The sequence below is a fragment of the Phytophthora sojae genome (genome assembly GCF_000149755.1).
Source record: "Phytophthora sojae unplaced genomic scaffold PHYSOscaffold_27, whole genome shotgun sequence".
Classification (NCBI taxonomy): Eukaryota; Oomycota; class Peronosporomycetes; order Peronosporales; family Peronosporaceae; genus Phytophthora; species Phytophthora sojae.
The window spans coordinates 58,791-79,810 of record NW_009258141.1 but is presented as its reverse complement, the minus strand read 5'-3'; the positions used below and the strand labels follow the sequence as shown (position 1 = coordinate 79,810).

General features: G+C 56.4%; 9 protein-coding genes across 9 annotated transcripts; 5 read left to right on the top strand and 4 right to left on the bottom strand.

The window, feature by feature from the left end:
* Positions 1-739: 739 nt before the first annotated feature.
* On the bottom strand, positions 740-1,397 carry PHYSODRAFT_292780 (hypothetical protein). The gene has a single exon (XM_009541629.1). It carries the CDS (start codon positions 1,290-1,292, stop codon positions 843-845), a length of 450 nt encoding a protein of 149 aa, XP_009539924.1. The 5' UTR covers positions 1,293-1,397; the 3' UTR covers positions 740-842.
* A 990-nt stretch (positions 1,398-2,387) lies between these two features.
* PHYSODRAFT_566794 (hypothetical protein) lies at positions 2,388-3,358 on the top strand (the record flags this gene model as incomplete). Its single annotated transcript, XM_009541628.1, has 3 exons — positions 2,388-2,723; positions 2,901-3,068; positions 3,148-3,358. The coding sequence occupies 3 exons, from the start codon at positions 2,388-2,390 to the stop codon at positions 3,175-3,177; spliced, it is 534 nt and encodes a 177-aa protein (XP_009539923.1). The 3' UTR covers positions 3,178-3,358.
* Positions 3,359-3,396: 38 nt separating this feature from the next.
* Positions 3,397-5,386, bottom strand: PHYSODRAFT_260569 (hypothetical protein; the record flags this gene model as incomplete). The annotated part of the gene is made up of 2 exons (XM_009541627.1): positions 3,397-5,317; positions 5,355-5,386. 2 exons carry the CDS (start codon positions 5,384-5,386, stop codon positions 3,397-3,399), a joined length of 1,953 nt encoding a protein of 650 aa, XP_009539922.1.
* Positions 5,387-5,495: 109 nt separating this feature from the next.
* Positions 5,496-6,993, top strand: PHYSODRAFT_535945 (hypothetical protein; the record flags this gene model as incomplete). The annotated part of the gene is made up of 3 exons (XM_009541626.1): positions 5,496-5,595; positions 5,666-5,949; positions 5,992-6,993. 3 exons carry the CDS (start codon positions 5,496-5,498, stop codon positions 6,991-6,993), a joined length of 1,386 nt encoding a protein of 461 aa, XP_009539921.1.
* A 929-nt stretch (positions 6,994-7,922) lies between these two features.
* On the top strand, positions 7,923-8,914 carry PHYSODRAFT_308169 (hypothetical protein; the record flags this gene model as incomplete). Its single annotated transcript, XM_009541625.1, has 2 exons — positions 7,923-7,978; positions 8,068-8,914. 2 exons carry the CDS (start codon positions 7,923-7,925, stop codon positions 8,912-8,914), a joined length of 903 nt encoding a protein of 300 aa, XP_009539920.1.
* A 2,479-nt stretch (positions 8,915-11,393) lies between these two features.
* Positions 11,394-13,427, top strand: PHYSODRAFT_535938 (hypothetical protein; the record flags this gene model as incomplete). The annotated part of the gene is made up of 2 exons (XM_009541624.1): positions 11,394-12,330; positions 12,757-13,427. The coding sequence occupies 2 exons, from the start codon at positions 11,394-11,396 to the stop codon at positions 13,425-13,427; spliced, it is 1,608 nt and encodes a 535-aa protein (XP_009539919.1).
* A 75-nt stretch (positions 13,428-13,502) lies between these two features.
* On the bottom strand, positions 13,503-14,443 carry PHYSODRAFT_362636 (hypothetical protein; the record flags this gene model as incomplete). Its single annotated transcript, XM_009541623.1, has 2 exons — positions 13,503-14,018; positions 14,126-14,443. The coding sequence occupies 2 exons, from the start codon at positions 14,441-14,443 to the stop codon at positions 13,503-13,505; spliced, it is 834 nt and encodes a 277-aa protein (XP_009539918.1).
* A 372-nt stretch (positions 14,444-14,815) lies between these two features.
* PHYSODRAFT_551704 (hypothetical protein) lies at positions 14,816-15,968 on the top strand. Its single transcript, XM_009541622.1, has 2 exons — positions 14,816-15,410; positions 15,497-15,968. Exons 1-2 carry the CDS (start codon positions 14,924-14,926, stop codon positions 15,913-15,915), a joined length of 906 nt encoding a protein of 301 aa, XP_009539917.1. The 5' UTR covers positions 14,816-14,923; the 3' UTR covers positions 15,916-15,968.
* A 21-nt stretch (positions 15,969-15,989) lies between these two features.
* Positions 15,990-18,374, bottom strand: PHYSODRAFT_535949 (hypothetical protein; the record flags this gene model as incomplete). The annotated part of the gene is made up of 2 exons (XM_009541621.1): positions 15,990-18,003; positions 18,151-18,374. The coding sequence occupies 2 exons, from the start codon at positions 18,372-18,374 to the stop codon at positions 15,990-15,992; spliced, it is 2,238 nt and encodes a 745-aa protein (XP_009539916.1).
* Between the last annotated feature and the right edge of the window lie 2,646 nt (positions 18,375-21,020).

The window sequence follows — 21,020 nt, the reverse complement described above, 5'->3', positions numbered from 1 at the left end:
GCCACTGGCAGTGCCAGCGATGCAACTCGCACAGTGCGCCAGCAGAACGGACAGACGGCCGCCGTTTGTTCTTACGGCGCACAATGCGCAATGCGCGAGATCGTTGCGATCGCCGGATCTATTCCAGCAGGCAACAGCAGCAGCAGCAGCAGCAACAGTAGCAGTGCTGTGATGAAGATGCCATGGTCCTTGGCATGGCGGGGTAAGACGCATTTGGCCGGGTAAATGAGGGCGGCGAGTCTCGGCCAGTCACGCCCACTTCAACTTCAGCCGGTCAAACGCCAAAGGTCGCCGGTATCATAGGCTTTGCCCCACGGGCGCCACGTGCCCGGCCGATGTGTCATCGAGAACACCGCCGTGCCGGCGCGCCACATGAATGCTGTGCTATCCGGGCCGCCACGGACTCCCTGCAACGCCTTGGCGTTTCCCACCTAGACCGGCGTTCTCCATCGAAAGACAAGCCCAGCGCGTCCCGCTCCGTCTCACTTCCGTTTCGGCACCTCGCTCTCTGTCGCTGCGAGAAGCTCTCGCTCTCTCGCTGCTTGCTGTAGCCACATGACCGCGCCGCAGTTCTTTGCGGCTCTACGCGCCTGTCGACACCTGGCCCGAAGGCACCTTTGACCTTGACGTTGAAGCGCTCCCTGCCAGGGTTGAAGCGGCCCCCGACGCCGACGCCTCGAGCTATGCCAAACGTTCCAACTACGCAAGCGAAGAGAGAAAGACTGAGAACACAGCGGGCAGAAGCAGCAGCAAAAAAGTTGATCGCTGTTTCTAAATTATTTAAAGGGGGCTACGGGATGGCAGGGCCGGACGCCCGCCGATCCTCAAGACAGACGCGACGCTTACTTGGACATCATCATCTTGACGAACTCCTCGTAGTTGATCTGTCCGTCGCCGTCGATGTCGGCCTCGCGGATCATCTCGTCGACCTCCTCGTCCGTGAGCTTCTCGCCCAGGTTGGTCATGATGTGGCGCAGCTCGGCGGCCGAGATGAATCCATTGCCGTCCTTGTCGAACACCTTGAAGGCCTCCAGGATCTCCTCCTCGGAGTCCGTGTCCTTCATCTTGCGGGCCATCATGGTCAGGAACTCGGGGAAGTCGATCGTGCCGTTGCCGTCAGCGTCCACCTCGTTGATCATGTCCTGCAGCTCGGCCTCCGTGGGGTTCTGGCCCAGCGAGCGCATGACCGTGCCGAGCTCCTTGGTGGTGATGGTTCCATCGCCGTCCTTGTCGAACAGGGAGAACGCCTCCTTGAACTCGGCAATCTGCTCTTCGGTCAGCTGGTCAGCCATGGTGTCTGCTTAGGTTTCGCTTGAGGGGGTCGAGGGAAATCCAGGAATGATCGCTACGTCCCTCGCCATGTGAGACCGGCGCCGGCATGGCTGCCTCGGAGGAAGGCGCCCTTTGTCGATCGTAGAAAAAATGTACGTACCAAGCTCCAAGCGGCAAGTCCGGATTGGTCCAAAATCTCTTAAAATTCTATGATTGGTCAATGGATAAAAACTGTCCGCACCAACGACTGTCGTGCAGAGCGACCGTGATCAGGATTCTGTATGGATTTGGACGACCAGACATGTACGACCAGAGGCTTGGTGCGGACACATTTTTCTGAGGGTACACGTTTCTGCCGAAATAGCACGGGTTCTGCGCCGTTTTCATGGAGCGCTTTTTCGACTAAACGACTTTTGTATGGGGTGGATTGTGGTGCAGAAACGGCGCTGTCACAACGCGACCAAAACACAAGACGAGTGGGTAAAGATACATGTACCTCGAGGATTTTACAGCTTTGCTAAACACCGGCGTCCTCGCCCTATTCTTTCGTTTGGGTGGCAGGCATCTACAGAGAGCAAAATGATGTACAAATGCTGCTATGTTTACACTTAGTAGTATTATCCGAAGCCCTGTGTGCTTTAGAGTGCAGCATTGCAGCCCTCAAAGAAATCATCACCATGACGACGCTCGACGTGCGCAAAAAGCTAGCGACGCTTTTGTCGTTTTCTTACGTTATACCTTTTCTGGAAAACTTGACCTTGGACAGGATTCCTACAGTATCATTTTCTATTGCAAGCTGCTGCTTCTCGCTGAGAGTTCTCATCACCCCAGCAGCAACTCGGCACTTGCAATTGTTAACTTGTGCGCTTCTTGTGTATTTATGTGGATACGTGTGTACTATTTTCTGTGTTCGATCGTACAATAACCGTGAAAATTGATACCACCTGATTTCTTATCGTGCTTTTTCCCTCACTACAACAACACGTCACTATTGTGATCACAGTAACAGCTCCACAACCGCGACATACGAGTTCAGCTGGAGGGTGCGTTGCCCTGCCATCTTCACGTCATCTGCGCCTGCATCTCCGCCAGCGCCCGGATCCCGCGGCCAGCCGATGGAGTACCTGGACGCAGCTCGCCGCTCGGCGTGGGCCGTCGGGTACCTGGTGGCGGGTCTCGGCGTGCTGCTCAAGCTGCTGGGCGACGCCTACTCGAACGCGCTGGACGTGTGCGAGATGTACCCGCAGTTCTCCTTCCACGAGACGCTCGTGGAGGAGCTGGTCATGCACCACACGACGCTGCCGCTCGTACGCGCGCACGTGCCCACGCTGCATCTGCTCGGAGCCTACGTCGTCGTCTACGCCGCCAAACACTGGGGGCTGCTGGACCGCGGCTGGCCGCTGCTCGTGGACCTGCTCTCGGGCCGCTGTCTGTACCACCAGCTCTTCGAGGTCCTGCCGACCTAGTACGTCGCACTTCAACCTGGGAAGGTCGAGTTTCGGGGTACATTTCACTGACTGTTGTTGTTTGCATTGCCATGGTGTAGTCTGCTCTTTGGGTCCTCGGAGCCGGACGTGCCCGAGTTGCTGTCGGAGGACGAGGGAAGAGAACTCCAGCACGTCGTGGAGGACGACGATGACGCGTACCTGGATGACGTCCCGCCGCCGCCGCCCGTGGATCATGAGGCTTGCAACGAGGCGCTGGCTAAGCTGGTGCAGGTCAAGATGCAACATGCCAACCGCACCATCCCGCGGCCGGACGATTGGCTCGTGTTCGACCCCGTGCAGGAGAAGCTGGTGCTGCAGAAGCACGCTACACATATGAACGGCGCTGCTCTGAATGGACACTGCAATGGCCACGCAGCAGGGAATAAAGTATCGCTCTCGCGCGAACAGGAACCTATAGGAGACAACAACGATCCTGCAGCAGAGTTGAAGCTCGCGGACGCAGATGCATGGGAAGGCACAGCGGAGCTGGAGCCGCAAAGCGCCGGGGTTAGGAAACGATTATAGACACCCATCCATCCATGCATTCAACCGTGCGAGTTGGCCAGCACAAGTAAGTAAATAAGCCGCTCTCTCGCCTGCTCTTGTTTGTTTATGTCGCTGCAGCTACAGTACGTATCTACTGGGCGTCGTACACGGTTTCCTCTTCTAGCGGCGTCTGCACCTTTGCAATTTGACGCCAGAGGCGAGCAGACCCGCCAAACGCGAAGGTCACGATGCGCTTCAACGCCTTTGGGGGCAAGTTATCATCGCTCGAGCGCTTGTCACCGCTGCCGAGCTGGCAGCAAAGCTGGATCGCACGAAGAACTGCGCTGGGCGGCATGTGGCCCTCACATGCGGTGGTCCAGCTACGCAGCGCCGGAACAAGACACTGCAAGCTCGCCAGCGACAGCGACAGCAGTTGGCTCTTCTTGGACCAGGTGACGCGTCCGCGGGACGAAATGAAGACGAAGTACTCCGCGTCCCACAGCGTCATGCTCTTGCCTTGAGCCATGCAAGCCAGGCGTAAATGCTCCAGACAGCCATCGAATCCCTGGTTACCGGGTGCTGGGAAAAGCTTGCTGCAGACCTTGGAGTTCAGCACCTCCTGCGGATAAAACGACCTCAGCGTGTTCATCACCACCTCGTTGTGGCCGCACACCTTTCCGAACGCACCACCCCATTTGTCAGCGTCGACAGGCTCCTTGTTCGGGGCCCACTTGCTCAAAAAGGTGTCATCCTTGGCTCTGCCTCGTGCCGCACAGAGCTTTTCACGAACAGCTAGAGATGTCGCGTCCTTCGAAGCGCCATGACGAACTGCTCCTTCCCACTGACCCCCGTGTGCTCTGCCTTCCGCAAAGTCCATCCATCTCGTCTGCGCTGACGTGCGTTCGTCTGTCATGGCGGTACCAACAGCAGCGTTAACGGTGACGAGACCCAACACTTCGAGCTTCTCGCGGCGATGCTGGCTATCAGTTTCCTGCTCGCTGCTCGCAGCTGCATTGCTGTTAGACGACTTGAGGCCTGACAGCTTGCGCGTAAGGCTCACGTAAAGCTTCTCCGTCAGTGCTTGCAGTCTCTGCTCATTCGGAGTCATCGCGCGCTTCTTTTTCTTCTTTTGGCCGCTTTCATCGTCGTCGTCATCCAGATCTGCTCCCTTTGCGAATTTTCGAGCCCACTTATCATCACCGTCCTGAGTAGCAGCTCCAGTCTTGCCAACACGCTGCGCAATGTCCACGATCTGCCCCGCAAGCTTCAACCGCGCTTGCAACTGCTGCAAGCACGGCGTAGTCATCTCTGGCTTGAACGCACTCGAGTTCAGCAGCTCCACTCCCATTCCCGCCGCCGCTGCCGTCACCTGGTGCACATGAGCGAACTTCGCCGACGCCACATCAGCAGCCGCCGCACTCACTCCGCCAACCAGCGTCACATCCGCCTTCGCATATGCAGCACTCGCCAGCAAATGGTCCGTCGTCACCAGCACCATTGCATGCAGTGGCGTCGTCGCCGTCGAGCTCTTGAGTCTCTGCACCGTTTCGTTCCGCTGCCCCGCCGTCATCTTACGGTGCAGCGCCACCGCTTGGAACCCCAGATGCTTCAGCATCGCGGCCAATTGAGGGGGCAAGGTCTCAAACTGACTGGGGAGCGCAACTACGCACGCGCGCGGCGAGTTGCGCGACTGCAGCACCCAGTAGAGCCCCGCCAACAGATCGCCGTCCCTCTTCACCCTGAGCACGGAGCAGGACGCGCCGCCGCCCTCCTCGACCGTCAACTTGGCGGCACTGGACACTGCCACATTGCTGACGATCGTCTTGCCCTCCTGCTGCTTCTTGCGCTTCTTCTGCGCCTTGTTAGAGCCATTGGAGCCATTGCCGTCGGCCTTGCGCTTCTTGGGCTGGTTCTGCGCCTTCTTCTTGCCGCTCTGCTGCGGCTTCGAGCCCGCGCGCGCGCTGGACTGCAGCATAGACGGGTTCACGACCACCAGCGCGTCTCCTCTCGGTGCAGCGGGGCGGCCGCCGCCTGCGCGACCTCGGTGCTTGCCCATGCCCACTGGAGGTGAGCTCTTCGCGTGTCAATCAATCTCAACGGATGACTCACTTGCGCTCAGTATGCCGGCTGCGCATCAACATGTTGACGCGCAAAACTTTCTTGTGGCGCACACCACTCAGACTCATTCGTCGCCAAGCGTCACTTCACCGCCGGTATCAGTACAGAGTAAGTATCACACATTGCGCAGCCATGGCAGCCGAGTGGACCCCGTCGTCGTGGCGCCAATTCCCCGCCAAGCAGCAGGCCCCCTACCCGGATGAACAGGCGCTCAAGCAAGCCCACGACAAGTGTAAGAACAGCCATAGTGGGTCATCACGCGCCGTGTGTCAATGACCTCTAACATGTTGCAATGGCTGCAGTGAGGACGCTGCCGGGTCTGGTGTCGGTGCGCGAGATCGAGGCCCTGAAGACGCAGCTGGCCGATGTGGCGGCGGGCAAGCGCTTCCTGCTGCAGGGCGGCGACTGCGCCGAGCGGTTCCAGGACTGCCAGCCGGAGCTGATCGAGAAGAAGCTCAAGATCATGATCCAGATGAGTCTGGTGCTGGTCTGGGGCGCGCGCATGCCCACAGTGCGCGTGGCTCGCATGGCCGGCCAGTTTGCCAAGCCGCGCTCCAGCGACACGGAGATGCTGGACGGCGAGAAGGTCACGAGCTTCAGGGGTGAGAATATTAATGGATACGAGAAGGACCAGCGCACTCCGGACCCGAACCGCCTTCTGGAGGGATACTTCCACAGCGCCGCGACGCTCAACTACGGGCGCGTGCTGGTGAGCTCGGGCTTCGCGGACATCCACGACGCCGGCAAGTGGGACCTGGACTTCGTGCAGACCTCGTCGCGCCGAGAGGAGTACCAGCACATGGTGAACGAGATCACGGACAGTCTGCACTTCGTCCACATGTGCGGTGTGGGAGCGGACTCGCCGCACCTGAAGACGGTGGACCTGTTTGTGTCGCACGAAGGACTGGAGCTCGGCTACGAGGAGACCATGACGCGCAAGGTGGACGGCAAGTACTACAACGTGGGCACGGACTTCCTGTGGATCGGTGACCGCACGCGTCAGCTAGACCACGCGCACATCGAGTACTTCCGTGGCATTGAGAACCCCATCGGTATTAAGGTGGGCCCGAGCATGGCCGTGGAGGACCTGGTGCCGCTGATCCGCAAGCTCTGGAAGGACCCCGAGGCCAACCCGGGCAAGATCACGCTCATCACGCGCTACGGCAGCGACAAGGTGGCCGACCTGCTGCCCAAGCACATTGCGGCCGTGAAGGCGGCTGGCCTCAAGGTCATCTGGTCGTGCGACCCGTGCCACGGCAACACGATCGTGGCCGAGAACGGATACAAGACGCGGCCATTCGACCGCATTTTCGGCGAGTTGGAGCAGACCCTGGAGATCCACCGTGAGGCTGGGACATCTCTGGGTGGTGTCCACTTTGAGCTGACGGGTGAGAACGTCACCGAGTGCATTGGTGGACCGCAGGGCATTGACGAGGGAGACCTGCCGCTGCGCTACACGAGCTACTGCGACCCGCGTCTGAACTACTCGCAGAGTATGGAGGTGGCCTTCCTGCTGGCTAAGAACCTGTCGGTGCAGCACGACTTGGCGCCTCTGAACGAGAAGTCCAAGATGCGCAAGCGCTCCATGGAGATCAGTGACCCGTCCAAGCGTCAACGCGCGGACAAGTAGGTGGATCAAACGAGTGCATGGAATAGATGACAAATATTGCGTTCACTTGGGGTGTTCAATGCTGTGCGTGGTGACTATCTGTGCTACCGGAACTCTGTCATCTGGCAAGGTCGAGATTGCGACCAGCTACAAGATGTCCACCGTGCTGGTACGAAACGTGTCCTGGGCTAGAGGAGGATTTCTTGAGCGCGGTTACAGCCTCAGACACGAAGTATTGGAATCGGGCATTGGCGATGCGGGGAGGTGACCACGAATGCAGAGCCTGGATACAGCAAAAGTGGTAGACCCAAAATTGCCCCAAGGAGGCCGGGCGGCAGCGCTGGAAATGATCATTAAGCACATTTCATTAATTGAAAATTCATCAATTGAAAACACGCTATCAAGAGCGGCAAACATAGGCTCTCGAAGAGCGAACAACGTTCTCTACTCCCACAACTCGCGCATGAATGTAGCTCAAGCATTACATGGACGTGAGGAGCCCCTGGGCGGTAAATCTTGCTTATCTTCCGTTCCTCGTCACCTGTTCAGTCAAATACCCGCACGTGAGCGATGCTGGTTATGATCGCGATTTCGTCAAGAGTGTGGCTAATGTTTGGACAAACGAAACACAGGGACGTCGATTCCATGTGTAGCTCCATAAGTACTGTACAGTAGTTACTTGCAACAATTACAACACTGGTGCTTTTAATGCCAAGGAACTTACGCGTTGCTTCGGTGCTTTTCGAGTGAATACTCCATCAGTGAAGCCCCATTTGAGCAGCACATAGTACACGTCTTAGTGCCTACTGACGTACGCCATCGTTGTATAGAGATTTTTTTCAAGTAGTAGTTCATGCAGCATTTTCCTCTGTTAAGGTATCCGAATATTTTTTTGTGGGAACTGAGGCCATTACTCCAACCGCTACGACAACGAAGGGCCGTCCGAGCCCATGTCGATCAAGGACGAGGTTGGTGCCTGGCGTCAGGAGCTGGAGGCATCGCACGGGTCTTTCTTCTTCAGCCCACTGCCTCCTACGCAAATGACAGGAGCTGTACCAGCACCTGCCCATTCAATTGACACAGCTTCTAACACAGTGGATCACTACGTTTCGCCATCAACCTCCTACGAAGAAGATCCTTTGCTGCGTCTCACTCGCGCGTGGATCATCGTCGCTTTGGCCGCCAAAGTTTGGCGCAAGACCTTCAAGCGACGGAACTGCAACAAACACTCGACCCAAATGCTGTCAGCGGTCGGGAGTTCTGGGGGAAGGTCCATACGGACTACGCAGCAACCAGTGCACGTGAGAGTACCGAGTCAGCAGCAGAGCTGGAGGCTCAATGGGAGACCATGTACCCGAGTCTGAGCGGCTTCTTGGCCAAGTTCAGCGAAAACTGGAGGATCTTCCGCCTCTCGTGCCAAAACGACGGCAAATGCTGCACGCGGGCGTTTGAATGGACGAAGACGTCACTTGAGGCCACATCAGGGAGGACATTCGAGTACCTGGAAGTGGCGAAACTCCTGGCCCGCCATGGCCAGTGGTGGAGCGTGCTGAGGCCTCTGTTCATGCACGAAAATGGAACGAGCCGTGGGATACGTGCCCAACGGCAGGTGAATGAACAGGAGGCATCTCGTTCAGAAAGTGAAAACGGTCACGGTAATGCCACTACTCCCGCTCGACGAGTGAGGCGGCGACTGGGTCGTCATTCGCCGACGTCGAAGCAAACTCCAAATGTGCGCAGAGAAGATGAAAACTCTTTGACGGATCAAAGCAGGCAGGACGAGATGGACGTGCGAAAGTTGGAGTTGATGGAGCGCCGCCTCGATTTCGATATCATGACGCAGAGCGAGGAGGGTCTGTCCACTGAAGCAGTGGAGTACCTTCGCCTCCAACGCCAACTGATTCTGGAGAAAGCGCGATTGCTGAGTCAGCAGCGAATGTGAAGAGTAGGGCATGGAGAACAAGTTTGCGTTGATCTGATGGCGGAAACTGGTAGTCTGTTTGCAACGTTTGTACGTACTGTGTAAAGCCACCGACGAGGTATTCAATTGAAATACTTCCTGCATTCGACTGGAATATTATTGCTGAGATCCAATATCTGCACGAAGTTGAGGAGCCCAAACAATTCCTGACATGTGAATTTTTTGTCCTGTAGATGTTAGCCACCAGTTTACTTTCTTCAGTCACTGAGGGATCGATATTCAGACGCACCACCTGTCCCGGCGTAGTTGTCCGCCGATATGTATGAGGACGAAGGGTTGACGAAGTTGGTGACGTTTGTATTGACGATGGTTGGCCACGCGCAGACACGAGGCAAGTGTTGAGCAGGCAGGAATTCATGTACATGTGGCCCTGGTGAGTATCTGTTCCATCGTAGACCGTTCACCCGTCACGTATTAGCAGCACAACGACCCAAAGAGCAGCGAGTATCGAAACGATGCTGCTGTTTCAAGCGCAACAGCGAAGAATTGTTTAATTTTTTTGCATGAACACTTTATTTTCCTATTCCTTTTTTACAATGGTGAAGTGTGAAACAGAGTGCACGTTTCAAGGATATGCAAATGTTGAGACTGTAGCAGCACAGTGGACAAAGCTTCGAGTGGTGCACGGCAAGCCAGTGACACTTCGAGGGAATATGAAGATACTCCATGTGACGCCATGAGCCCAGGGAGACGGCCATTTTAAAACAGGTTCTGAAGCCTACATCGCGAAAGTGTTCCAAACCTCCGGTGTAGCTGCAGCGGAGAGAAAATTCCAAAACGAGGAGTTAAGGTGCCACGGATGTTGGTTGAAAGGTTGCTGGATGTGGGTTATTCAAACTCTTTAGTGGTTGAGAGTTCTACAACATAAATGTGCTTTCAGGAAGGAGAGACCTGCCATATCGGGCATATGCTGTGCCGATATTCCTCTCACTTCAAATTGCGACTATATTAGTGTAAGTACTACATACCAAGTCAGATTCCGAGTGCGCTGCCTAGCTACGAGACTCAATGCATTCATGCATTCATCGATCACTAACCTCGGCATTAACAGTTGAGGAAGACAACGTCCATCAATTATCCAAGACGCAACTTGACCTATGACATTTCGCTCTGCTACTCCAGCACCTTCATCAGAATTTTGTCGACGCTGTCATGATTTCTAGTTCCCACTGGCGCTCCATCACAATTGCCTTCTTCATGTCAGCACGACAGAGGCAAGATGGACAGTGCTTCCCAGTGTGTGGTGGTGAATCTTCCAAAGGTTGTAGCGTATCATCCATGAACAATGTTGCATGGTGTGGGGGCTCTCGGAGTTCAACCTCCATTTTACCCGCCGACCCGATAATTCACCTTCGCCAGCTTCACTTCTCAGCAATGAGCTCTCGACCAGTTTCGGTGGCTTAAAGTGGAATTCTGCCTCGCTTGGCTGAGTTGGCTGCTGCTGTCCAGGAACTGGTGACGCTGCTACAAGTTGCTTGATCTGAGGCTACAAGATGTTCCACCACTCCCGGTAGTTCACGAGTCGCTCCGCGACATCACAGCACTGGGAGTCCATGTTGTATCCAGCATATTCAGCTTTGGCGCTCTCAAGAAGATTGACGACGGCAGATACCGTCGGTTAGACTGCGGCCGCAGGTTCTCCCACACTTTAACGAACTTCTCTAGAAGTACAGCCACAATCGGGATAATCGTGCTTCATTGCCCTTGCAGGCGTATTGATGTGTCCGTTTGTGGCAGGATTCTTGGCGTATTCCGCATGAACGATGCTCCAGAATCTGCTGCTGGAGACGCCGACACGAGTTTGACGACGAGAGCGCTGGCATTTGACGAGTATCATGGTCCACGCGTCCGCTAGAGCTGATAGTTCTTCAGCGTGAATGTCGTCATTGAGGTTGTTGCCGCGGGCGCAGATAACTGACGACGCTGAGGATTCCATGACTGGCGTTTTAGTTCTGGGCTTCGTTTTATTAAATCATGTCGAGGGCACGGTTCTGTATAATATCGAGCTCGATAGTTACAAATTGTCCATACAGCAGTCATGATCAACGTTTTTGAATGGGGTGGGGTGCCAAGGATCCTATTAGTCCCCAATACGGAGGTAGCTGCATGTACTTGATCGAGGTTCACATACTTTTTTTTCGCCTTCGTGCACAGTACAAAGGTGTCGTCATTGAGGATGTAGATCGGTCTTGAGACGGCTAGGTGGTCTGGAGCACTTATTTAAACCAGCTACGAAGTATCGGCCGTGCTATCCAAGAGCTGCTGTGCGACCACGAACGTGAGAGCTCGTTAGCACTCGTGCGAATGTTACAGCTCTGTCAACTCCAACTATAATTGGAGTGTTGTCACTTCTGCACATCAGCCACAACAGGGCTGATCATCCTCACACCGCCAGACTCTCCTTGCCAATTCTTGTGCGGCGCAAGACAACCTCGTGGCCATGGCTACCGGCGGAAGGAGACCGCCACGCATGGATGTCCAAACGATGTATCCGAATTTCTACGCCGAGCAGCATAAACATCACGTCCAGGAGAACAACACTATGTCAGTGACCCGCAAGCGGCGAGAGGGGTCTGGAGGAACCACCAGGCGAGACGGATACGGGAATTTACCTCGACCGACATCACGAAATGGACTCTTACAGCTACAACCGCGACTCGAAAGTGACGCGTCTTCGACAGAGCTTCCACGAGGCAGCAAGCGAGCGATTCCCCCCATTTCGGCCACTCGAAGCTCCAACCAACAGGAAGGAGCGCCTCTGCTCAACAACGACGAAGACTTAGCAGGCCCCGGAACGACGCTGCGACCTCCATCTCGACAGGTTGCTCTTCGTGGGGAGCTCTGCACTTCCTCACCAGCTTGGGACGATGGAACTTCGACTGATAACACTGGGGTATCTCCGCGACTTCGGCCTTTGCCCTTCCCGACAGCCTTGACCGGAAGTGCACGCTCGTTGCTGGAAGCCACGACAGCGAGATTAACCAAGTCAGACGACGGCCAATCTCTCGAGGATCTTGTGATGAATGCTCCCCCTCGAACGCGATATGCGAGGCGAGAACTACACCGACAAGGCTCCGCTCGTCCTTTAGCTCGCATTTCAACCGCACCTACGACACTGCGTGGACAACAGGCCCTGGACGGCACTTCAGTGACAGCTCGGGCTGCAGCATCGTTGGGAGGTAGTCGTTCTGCCGGTGCTCTCCACAGTCACAGCACTTCTGCAGGGTTAACCCGACGTCCACCCAGCCGCCAAGCCGGTGTCGTTGATGTAATTGAAGCGGTTCTACCTGGAGTGGATCTCGACGACGGCCCCGACGACGAAGATGACGACACAAACTTCTTCTTGACGGAGTTGGAAGCAGCCGCGCGGGCCGCAAGTGCCGCCGCCGCGGCGAAGCTTCGCATTTTAGCGCGGCATATTGCTATGGCATCATTCTTGCTGTACGGGAACCCGCCTGCCTTCGTGGCGGCCATCCAGAACTTCACCAGAGCACTGAAAGCTGTAGAACCCTCTCAAGACCTTGATCTTCCCACCAAGTCCGAGTCACCTGCAAATTTGGCGTTGAAAACGCTGCTTCATCATCACCGAGGTGTGGCACTTCGCGAACTTGTAGTTGCCGCATCTTCGAAGACCAGCAAAGCTGCGGTAGCATGCACCAAACACGCCTTCGAAGCCCAGCGCCGTGCTCTTGAGCTAGCTCAGAGAGCTCAGGACCCTCGACTGCAGGCACGAGCCGCAAAAACCATGGGTTTGCTGCTCTTGGACGCACACGCTTACGCCCCAGCTCTAACTCACCAGCAAGAGGCGCTGCAAATTGCGCTGAAAGAGAAGGATCGCGAGCTTGAAGCACGAGTCTACGCCAACCTGGGCAATTTGGCACTTGCGCAGGAGAATTTTGGCCACGCACTGAGCTGCCACCATCGGGATCTCCACTTGTGCTCGTCTAAGGTGCTGGACTGCCGCTTGGGTCGAGCGCGTGCTCATCGGAACTTGTCAATTGCTTACGCGAAGCTTCATCGACGTGATCTGCAGCTTAAACACGAAAAGGAGGCTCGAGACGCTGAGCAGAACGCCTACTTGAACGACATCGCAGCCCACCAAGACACCAGCGTGGGGAATATCTGCTTTCAGGCCTCCTCAGACATCGACCCAGCGCTCGTGGACCTCGTATCGCAAAACCTCGCAGAGATCGTGCGTGGGTTGTCGACACAGACCGCTCCTGGAAGTGCAGAAGAGAACAACGAGGACGACTCCATCACGTCTGCCTTGGAAGAAGAGTGGAGAACTGCTGAAGTGGACTTGGAGGCTGCACTCGCTGCTCTATCAACTGAATCGCAGGCCAAGACAGCTACAAACGTCAGGAAGCCCCACTTTACTCCCCCACCCAAGTCACCAATTGCGCTCTCTCGCCACGTTTCCGCCCGAATCAACAACTACAGTTCTCCCGCATCCCTCACCCAGCCAGAAGAATGACGAATGTACACAGTCAAGAACTACAAATCAAGGTACACAACACATTGCACATTATTTGCACCACCACCTGCACGCCTACTCGAGCCCGCAGAGACTCAAGTCCGAGTTCAACCCGCCGTGGATCTCCTTGTTCTTGAGCTTCGTGCGTCGAGTGAGGAACGCGTCGAAGCCGTCCATCTGCTGCAGGTCCTCCTTGGTCATGGGGTTGCCCTCCAGATTCATCACCTGCACAGCCGAGCCTTCTCCCAGCAGCTCAGCAGCGATGCACTGCACCTTGGCACCCGCCGACCGTCCGACCAAAGTGTTTCGTCGTGCCGACAGCACCTTGAGCTTGGCACATCTTGCTAGAGCAGCTGGCAGCTCCGTCAGCTTGTTGCCGTCCACGTTGAGCTCCTGAAGCTCCTGCAGCTCGCCCAAATTGGACGGCAGAGTCTCCAGCGCGTTGTCCGACAGATCCAGCTCCTGCAGCTGCGCGAGCTCCAGGACGCTACGAGGCACCGCGCGCAGCTTGTTGCCCTTCAGCGACAGCTTGGTCAGGTTCGGGGGTAGCGCATTGGGGATGTCCTCCAGGACGTTGCCGTCCAGCACCAACTTCAATTTTACAGTTCACATACGTATTATTACAATATTAATTAATTAATCGATCGAAAATCGTTCAGCAGAGGACCCTTATTTGGTCAATGGAGAGCTTCGCGTACCGTGGTGAGCGCCTCGAGCCCCGACAAGTCCGGCAACGTGGTCAAGGCATTGGACGGAACCTTCAACGTCTTGAGCGACTTGAGCGCGTTCAGTTGCGGCGGCAGCTCGCTCAGTCTGTTGGCCGTGAGGTCGAGCGTGCGCAGCGCCGACAGCTCCAGTAGCTCTTCGGGCAGTTTTTTCAGCTTGCTGTTGGGCAGCGCCAGCACGCCCGTGGCCTTGGCCGACTTGAGCTTCTGCTGCTGCACGCTGCGGCCGGTCTTGGGCTTGCTCTTGGCCTGCGCGTGGGCCTCGCGCGCCTTGGTGGCTGTGTTCCCCATCGTCGCGCCGGGCAGATTACCGTCTGAGAACGTCAAGCCCAATCTAAGCGGTCGAGCAGCTAGGGAACCCAATTTGAATAAGATTAGGCGCCACATAATTCGTTAGTTTAGGTTCTTGTCCTTCCTGACCAGTGATACATTGGCCCAAGCGTCATGATCAGCAGCGAGTCGAGCGACGAGGAGCTGGCCACGCTGCACCAGGCCGCGGCCGCCGCCGTCAAGCCCGTGCGCAAGGTGAAGGTGAAGAAGGCCAAGACGCCCGAGGCCCCAGCACCCAGCGATGCCGCCGCCGGCAAGAAGCGCCCCGCCGAGGACGAGGAGCCCGCGTTGGACCCGGAGGAGGCGCAGCGGCTCAAGCGCGAGGCCCGCAAGAAGCGCAAGGCCGAGGAGAAGCTCGCGCGCGAGGCCGCCAAGAAGAAGCAGCAGGAGCAGCAGCTGGCCAGCGAGCGCGCGGCCAAGGGGCGCGCCTACACGCTGAGCATGGCCATCCCCGGCTCCATCCTGGACAACGCGCAGACCAAGGAGCTGCGCACGTACCTGGCCGGCCAGGTGGCGCGCGCCGCCGTGATCTTCCAGGTGGACGAGATCGTCGTGTTCGACGACCAGCTGGGCAACAGCGTGAGCACGGGCGCGCCCAAGAAGCGCGCGCACGACTGCCACGTCTTCATGGCGCGCATCCTGCAGTACCTCGAGACGCCGCAGTACCTGCGCCGCGCGCTGTTCCCCATGCACTCGGACCTGAGCTGCGCCGGTCTGCTCAACCCGCTGGACTGCCCGCACCACCTGCGCGCGCAGGAGTGGAGCGTGTATCGCGAAGGCGTGGTCACGGACCGCCCGCTCAAGGACAAGGAGGGCTCCCATGTGTACGTCGGACTGCAGCGCGAAGTTGTGGTGGACAAGCGCATCACGCCTGGAATCCGCGTCACGGTCAAGATCGACGAAGCGTCCAAGGACTTCAAGAAGAAGAGTAAGTGTGCACTTCAGTTGGAGGCTGGATGGGATGTGGAGTTGGAGACTAACGAACGATTTTATTTTATTGTGCTGAAAACGCAGTGGTGGGCAAGCTCGTGTCGTCTGCTGAGCCGCGCGAGCACCTTGGTGTGTACTGGGGCTACACGACCCGCTTCGCGCCGTCGCTGAGCAACGTCTGGAGCGACTGTCCGTTCCCGGGCGGCTACGACCTCAAGGTGGGCACGTCCGAGCGCGGCAACGTGTCGGTGGACGACCCCAGCTTCTCGCTGCCGAAGTTCCGCCACGCCCTCATTGTCTTTGGCGGCGTGGCAGGTATCGAGGAGTGCGTGGACGCGGACGAGAAGGTGCCTGTGAGCGGCGAGGACTCCAACACGCTCTTCGACATGTGGGTCAACACTTGTCCCGAGCAGGGCAGTCGCACGATCCGTTCAGAGGAGGCCCTTTTGATCTCGCTCGCAGCATTGCGACCGCACGTCAAGCGTAGTGGACGAGCGCAATAGACGACGATGTGGGAGCTTCATTAGACGAATAAATACCAACACGCATGCATCCGAACACTATCTGTATGTTGAAGTTAGCCGGCCGCAGGTCGCTTGGTCGACGGACACTTCTTGTAGCAGTGGAACTTGCGCGTGCAGTGCGTCGTTCGGTTCTTGCCGCAGCAGCACAGCTCCTTGCACACGGGGCACCCGTTCTCGAAGATGCGGTCGCCATGCTCTTCAATCATCTTGTCAGCGCACTTGGCGCAGAAAATGTGGGGGCACAAGGGGCAGCGAATGTTTTTCTTGCGCAGGTTGCCACAGCGGTGGCACGAAGCTCGATGGCGCATCAGCGTATCCACGACATTCCCGTTGCTGTCAACTTCGGGCTGTTGGAATCCCATACCTGGAGCAACCAACGCCGAGACACCAGCTAAACCCTCGAGGCCAATGCCCTGCTGAGCTGCCATGTATCCTCCGTGTCCCCCCAAAGCCGTGCCGGGTGGTGACATGTACCCGTAGCCCGCGCCATCGTATCCCTGTGTCGGCGATTGATGCTGAAGACCTGGGTACGGTTGATTCTGCGTCGATATGACCAAGTGATCCTGCTGCTGGTGCTGAATGGGGTCGTAGTTTGGCCACATGGACCCCATCGGCGTCGATGTGGCGAAGCTGGTGGTGCTGTTTGTATCGAAACCGGAGCTGGACGCCCCCCAAGGAGACCCACTCACGGGGTCTGGTGCTGAGGCGGCGGAGTAGATGTAGGTCGCTTCATGCGGCGAAATTGGAGGCAACTTGCTGTCACTTGTAGTCGGCTGCAAGGCGTCAAGCCGGTGGGTGGGCAGGCAACTCGAAGCAAGCGCTTGTTCCAGACGGTTCACAATACTCTGAGCCTCTTGCAGTGAGCTCGGAGTCCACGCAATGCCGTTTACGGACTTGAGTGAGGCCGGCAACGTGCTCCACTCTCGTAGTCGAGGCAATGCTCGAATTAACGCGCGTCGATCCTGGTCGCTCACTCGAACGTTCATATCGCTATTGGACATGAGCAACTGACGCACGTAGTGACACACAGCCGTCCAAAGCTGCAAATTAGCGTCCACATTCATCCACCCAGACGTGGTTTCGCTCCAATACTGCGCAAGTGCATCGTGCTGCATCTCAAGCATCACCACAACGAGTTGTGCGTCCATTCCAGCCGTGCAGGCGAAGTAGCCGTAGAACATCGAGCAGCTCTGCACACCGCCGGCAAACCGCGCGAACATCCAACCTGCCGGTACCAGTATCGTACTCCCTGCACCCACCACACACTTGATGCACTTATCCGCTCGTTCCGGCAAAAACGCAGCCGCTAAATCCGGGCCATTCTTCCAGTCTCGATACGCGTCCATGTTAGTGGAAGTTGGAGGGATCAGATACACCCACAGCTCTCCTGCCGACACCGACAGCCACGTGCACTGTCCTCCCGGAGCTAGTGTAAAGTCCAAGTAAGCGTTGGCCTCCAAGAACGCTCCAAACACGTTGCTGTTCGGTGCATTGGAGGTCGAGTTCCCGTCGGTGCTATTCGGCCCCATGCGACTCCAGTCCACTTGCGCTACTGCCACTGGCGGTGCAACCTGCACTTGCATGGATACCTGTCGTAGTGGAAACTCTGCGTTGGCCAGCAATGCAGCGTCCTCCTCGTCTTGTTGGTTGCTGTTGGTCCCTCTTGCTAGTCGCGCTTGCCACTCGGGCGCTGTCAACTGCTGCTTGGTTTGTGAGGCCACGCCAAATGCTCGCACCACTCGGTTCTCAGCCAATAACTTGGCTACGAACGCTGCGTCGAACACCGGGAAAGGTTCATTGAGTCCTGCGACGCAGTGGTTGTTGCCTGCAATGAGCACAGGCTCCTCCAGTGCGTGGCGGAGCAGGAACGACGGCTGCACGTCTTGAGACGAGACCAAGTGCACCCCGGACCGAGCGTACACGGCTGCACCCAGCAGTCGACGGAAACTGGACGAGCTCTTCTTGTGTCGGAGTTGCACGGGGGTCGAGGCAGCGACGTACCCACCCAAGTGGACAGGTAACGGCGAGAAGGACATTGTACTGGCGTCAAATGGACCATTATGGACGCTAGGCGGTTCTGTAATTTGATTCCATGTCCAAAAATAGCAAAAATATTGTCAGAAAACGGAACCTAATGGCATGGAGCGCAACAAAATCACCCCGCGGTGTCAAGGCGTGCGTGCATGGCACACTTCCGGCGGTGATGGCGACGACGTACCGAACTTGACGGTGCTGTGGCCCTGCTGCTGCCTGCAGTCCGGGCAGGCGAACTTGGAGATGAGCAGCGCGTCCTGCTCGCTCAGCTGGACGCAGGCTCCGTGCAGCCAGCGGCCGCAGAAATGGCACTCGAGGAGGAAGGCGGACGCGCGTGGGTCCGCGTCGTGGCCGCACACGGCGCAGTGCATGGCGGCCGCACTGTGCTGCGGAGGCGGCAGCATCGACAAAGGGTGCGAGTCGACTTGCGCGCGAGGCTGCGGATTGCAGAGTGGGCCGACCCAGACTGCAGAGAGGGGAGCGGCGAGAGACGATAGGTAGGTACAGGTGTGTTACGGGCGCTGATAACGACCGCGCAGATGGCTCGGCCGGCGCGTGCTTTCGGGTACATGCACATGTACGTGTCCAGGTGGCGGTGTGTCTCGTCGCGGCGATGCCTTTGCATCGGCGACAGCACGGATGTGTGTACACTGTACAGGCCCCGAGGTGGCGAGCACGCTACGAGAAGCTAGCCCATACGCAGAGAGCTTGCCGGCCAGGACTCGGGCTTGGGCTTTGCCTGCGCCTGCAAGGGCTTCAAGACACGAACGCGCAGAGAGCGGCGAAACGAAGTTGGGCTAGGGGACAGGAGGGCCCCCCAGCGTCGAGCAAATTGTGCCAATGGAGACTTCCGCTGGTGGTGGGCAAGTCTCTGCTGGTGGTTCGAGTTGGTTGATGGCGAGGTGGAGATGACAGGCTTATGCTGTACCAGCCGACAGCTCGTGTCCAGCGGCGGGTTTCTTTCGGGGCTATCGCGCCGGCGGCTGGGACACACGTTGTCATCTGATCGATGCTGGCGCCAACTCATCGCCGATTGCAGTCAGAGTCAAAACGGGGAGAGAGGAGGCACCTTACTGACTGCCAAACCAAGCACCAGCCAACAGAGACATTGGGTGCGGGCGGTGGCGTCATTGTGGTGTATGTAGGTGCGAGACGCAATGGGTCCGCCGCGCGGGTTGGCTGCACAGAGCGACGCGCACAACCAGGAATGCAATGGTGACTGGGAGCGAGATCTACCAACAGCATGGTGCTCGCGCTCAAACTCGTCGAGCATGCGGTTTCCCACTGTTGGCGCCCCCAAGGTTTTCTTGGTCCCACCTTGGCGCTGCCCACTTCGAGAGCTTCAAACAGATGGAGGCACAGGGTGGACCAACTGAAGGACATCCTCGGTAGTCGAGCGACACATGTTAAAGTCAAATGCCCCTAAAAGCGAAATATGTACGGCATACACTACGGGGCTTTCGCCGAATGCTGGCAATACCCGGTTAATACAGTAACTAGATAAATGCTGTTCACCTTCGCACAAACGTACCCTTTGAATATGCTTGACCCGTGGTCTGGCCATCTACGCGTACTGTGACCGAGCTCGCGACAGATCCCACATATTCGGTGTGCTGCTGTCACAATACGACGCGTTTGACCATTATCGGCAAACCGCTTCTTTGATGCTGTTCTTTAGTCACTGTTTGAGCAGGTAACATTCTCAAATAGTGCTGCACCGTAAATTGCCTTCCTGATGGACCGATCCTTCTCGGATTGTGGACTTTTGTTGGACTTTGCCACTCGTTTCCACTTACTTCGTTGCAAGATGGTCAACACACTACGAGCGCATGGAGCGAGGCTGCTTCATGCCTGGAAGCGACTACAAGTGAGCTATTACGGCGGCAAGTATTCCGTCCATCGACTGCTAGCCTTGGAGACTTACGCACAGCATTCAAGTGCAAAGGTTGCTGCGCTTTGGCTGGGAGACCATTTTCTGCTAGTAGTTGTGCTATCCTGAACATTCTGCATTGGTTGTTCTCAGACAGATAGTTTAGAAGAAAGATTCTCAGATGCAGTATGCCGATGTGACACAATCGAAAACTATACTTCGTTCGAAGTAAGTAAAGTGGACGCGTGTGCCTCTAATTGGCGTTTGTATAGAACCCGTTGTATACTTTAGTGTCCGGTACAGTAGTTGGCGAACTGCTTGTGCAACTGCGCGTTGGGGGTTAAGCCACAACTCTATGGAGGGTCCTAATAGTTGAAGGCAGGCAGATGCTGCGGCTGCGAAGTAGGCGCAGAAGATGCCTGTGGATAGCGGTTTTGCCAGCACAAGGTTTGATATAACACAATATTCGAGTCAAGAAGCGCGGTTAGTTGACGATAACTACGGCCATCTACTGCGCCTGCTTCGAAGCCGCAGCATCTGGCCGGTAATATAGGATAGTTCAGTGAGAAATGATGCAGGTAAAGGCAAACGAGCTTCAAATGCAGTCCTGTTTACTTTTAAAAGCTTGAAAGAAGTATTTCGCTATTCAGAAGTTTTGTACTCTCGCTAATTGCGATTTCGATACGAATAAAAGTTTGTGAGGCTGGTAAACCAGCAAGCTGGTCTCCCAGGATACATGATCCAGCTAGATCAGACCACCTTAATACTGGCATGTGCCGTGGTGTGTCATATTAGCTTTAATCCGGCACCTTCGAAATCTTCATTCCGGCCCTGTGCCAGATTTAAGCTGTATGGACTCCAGTTGGCCTACAATTGGTCGATTTAAACGAGCTCATTTGTCTGGAAGAGGCTCGCTAGAGCTTACGAAGTGAACACCCCGTGTTGCTTGTTGTTTCCAGCGCTAAGATAGTAAAATTCGAGTGACGGATGCCGTATTGCTAGTATAATACTTAGTAATACATACCGTTACCGAACTACGGGAGAACCGGCAAACATGCAAGTATATTGCCTTTCGTCAGTCTTCTGTCTACTTAACAGTGCCATGTTCTTGTTTAATGCAGCTTCGAGGCACGTTGAAGCTAAAACTTTACAGCTATTACATGTGTAGATAAATGGAATT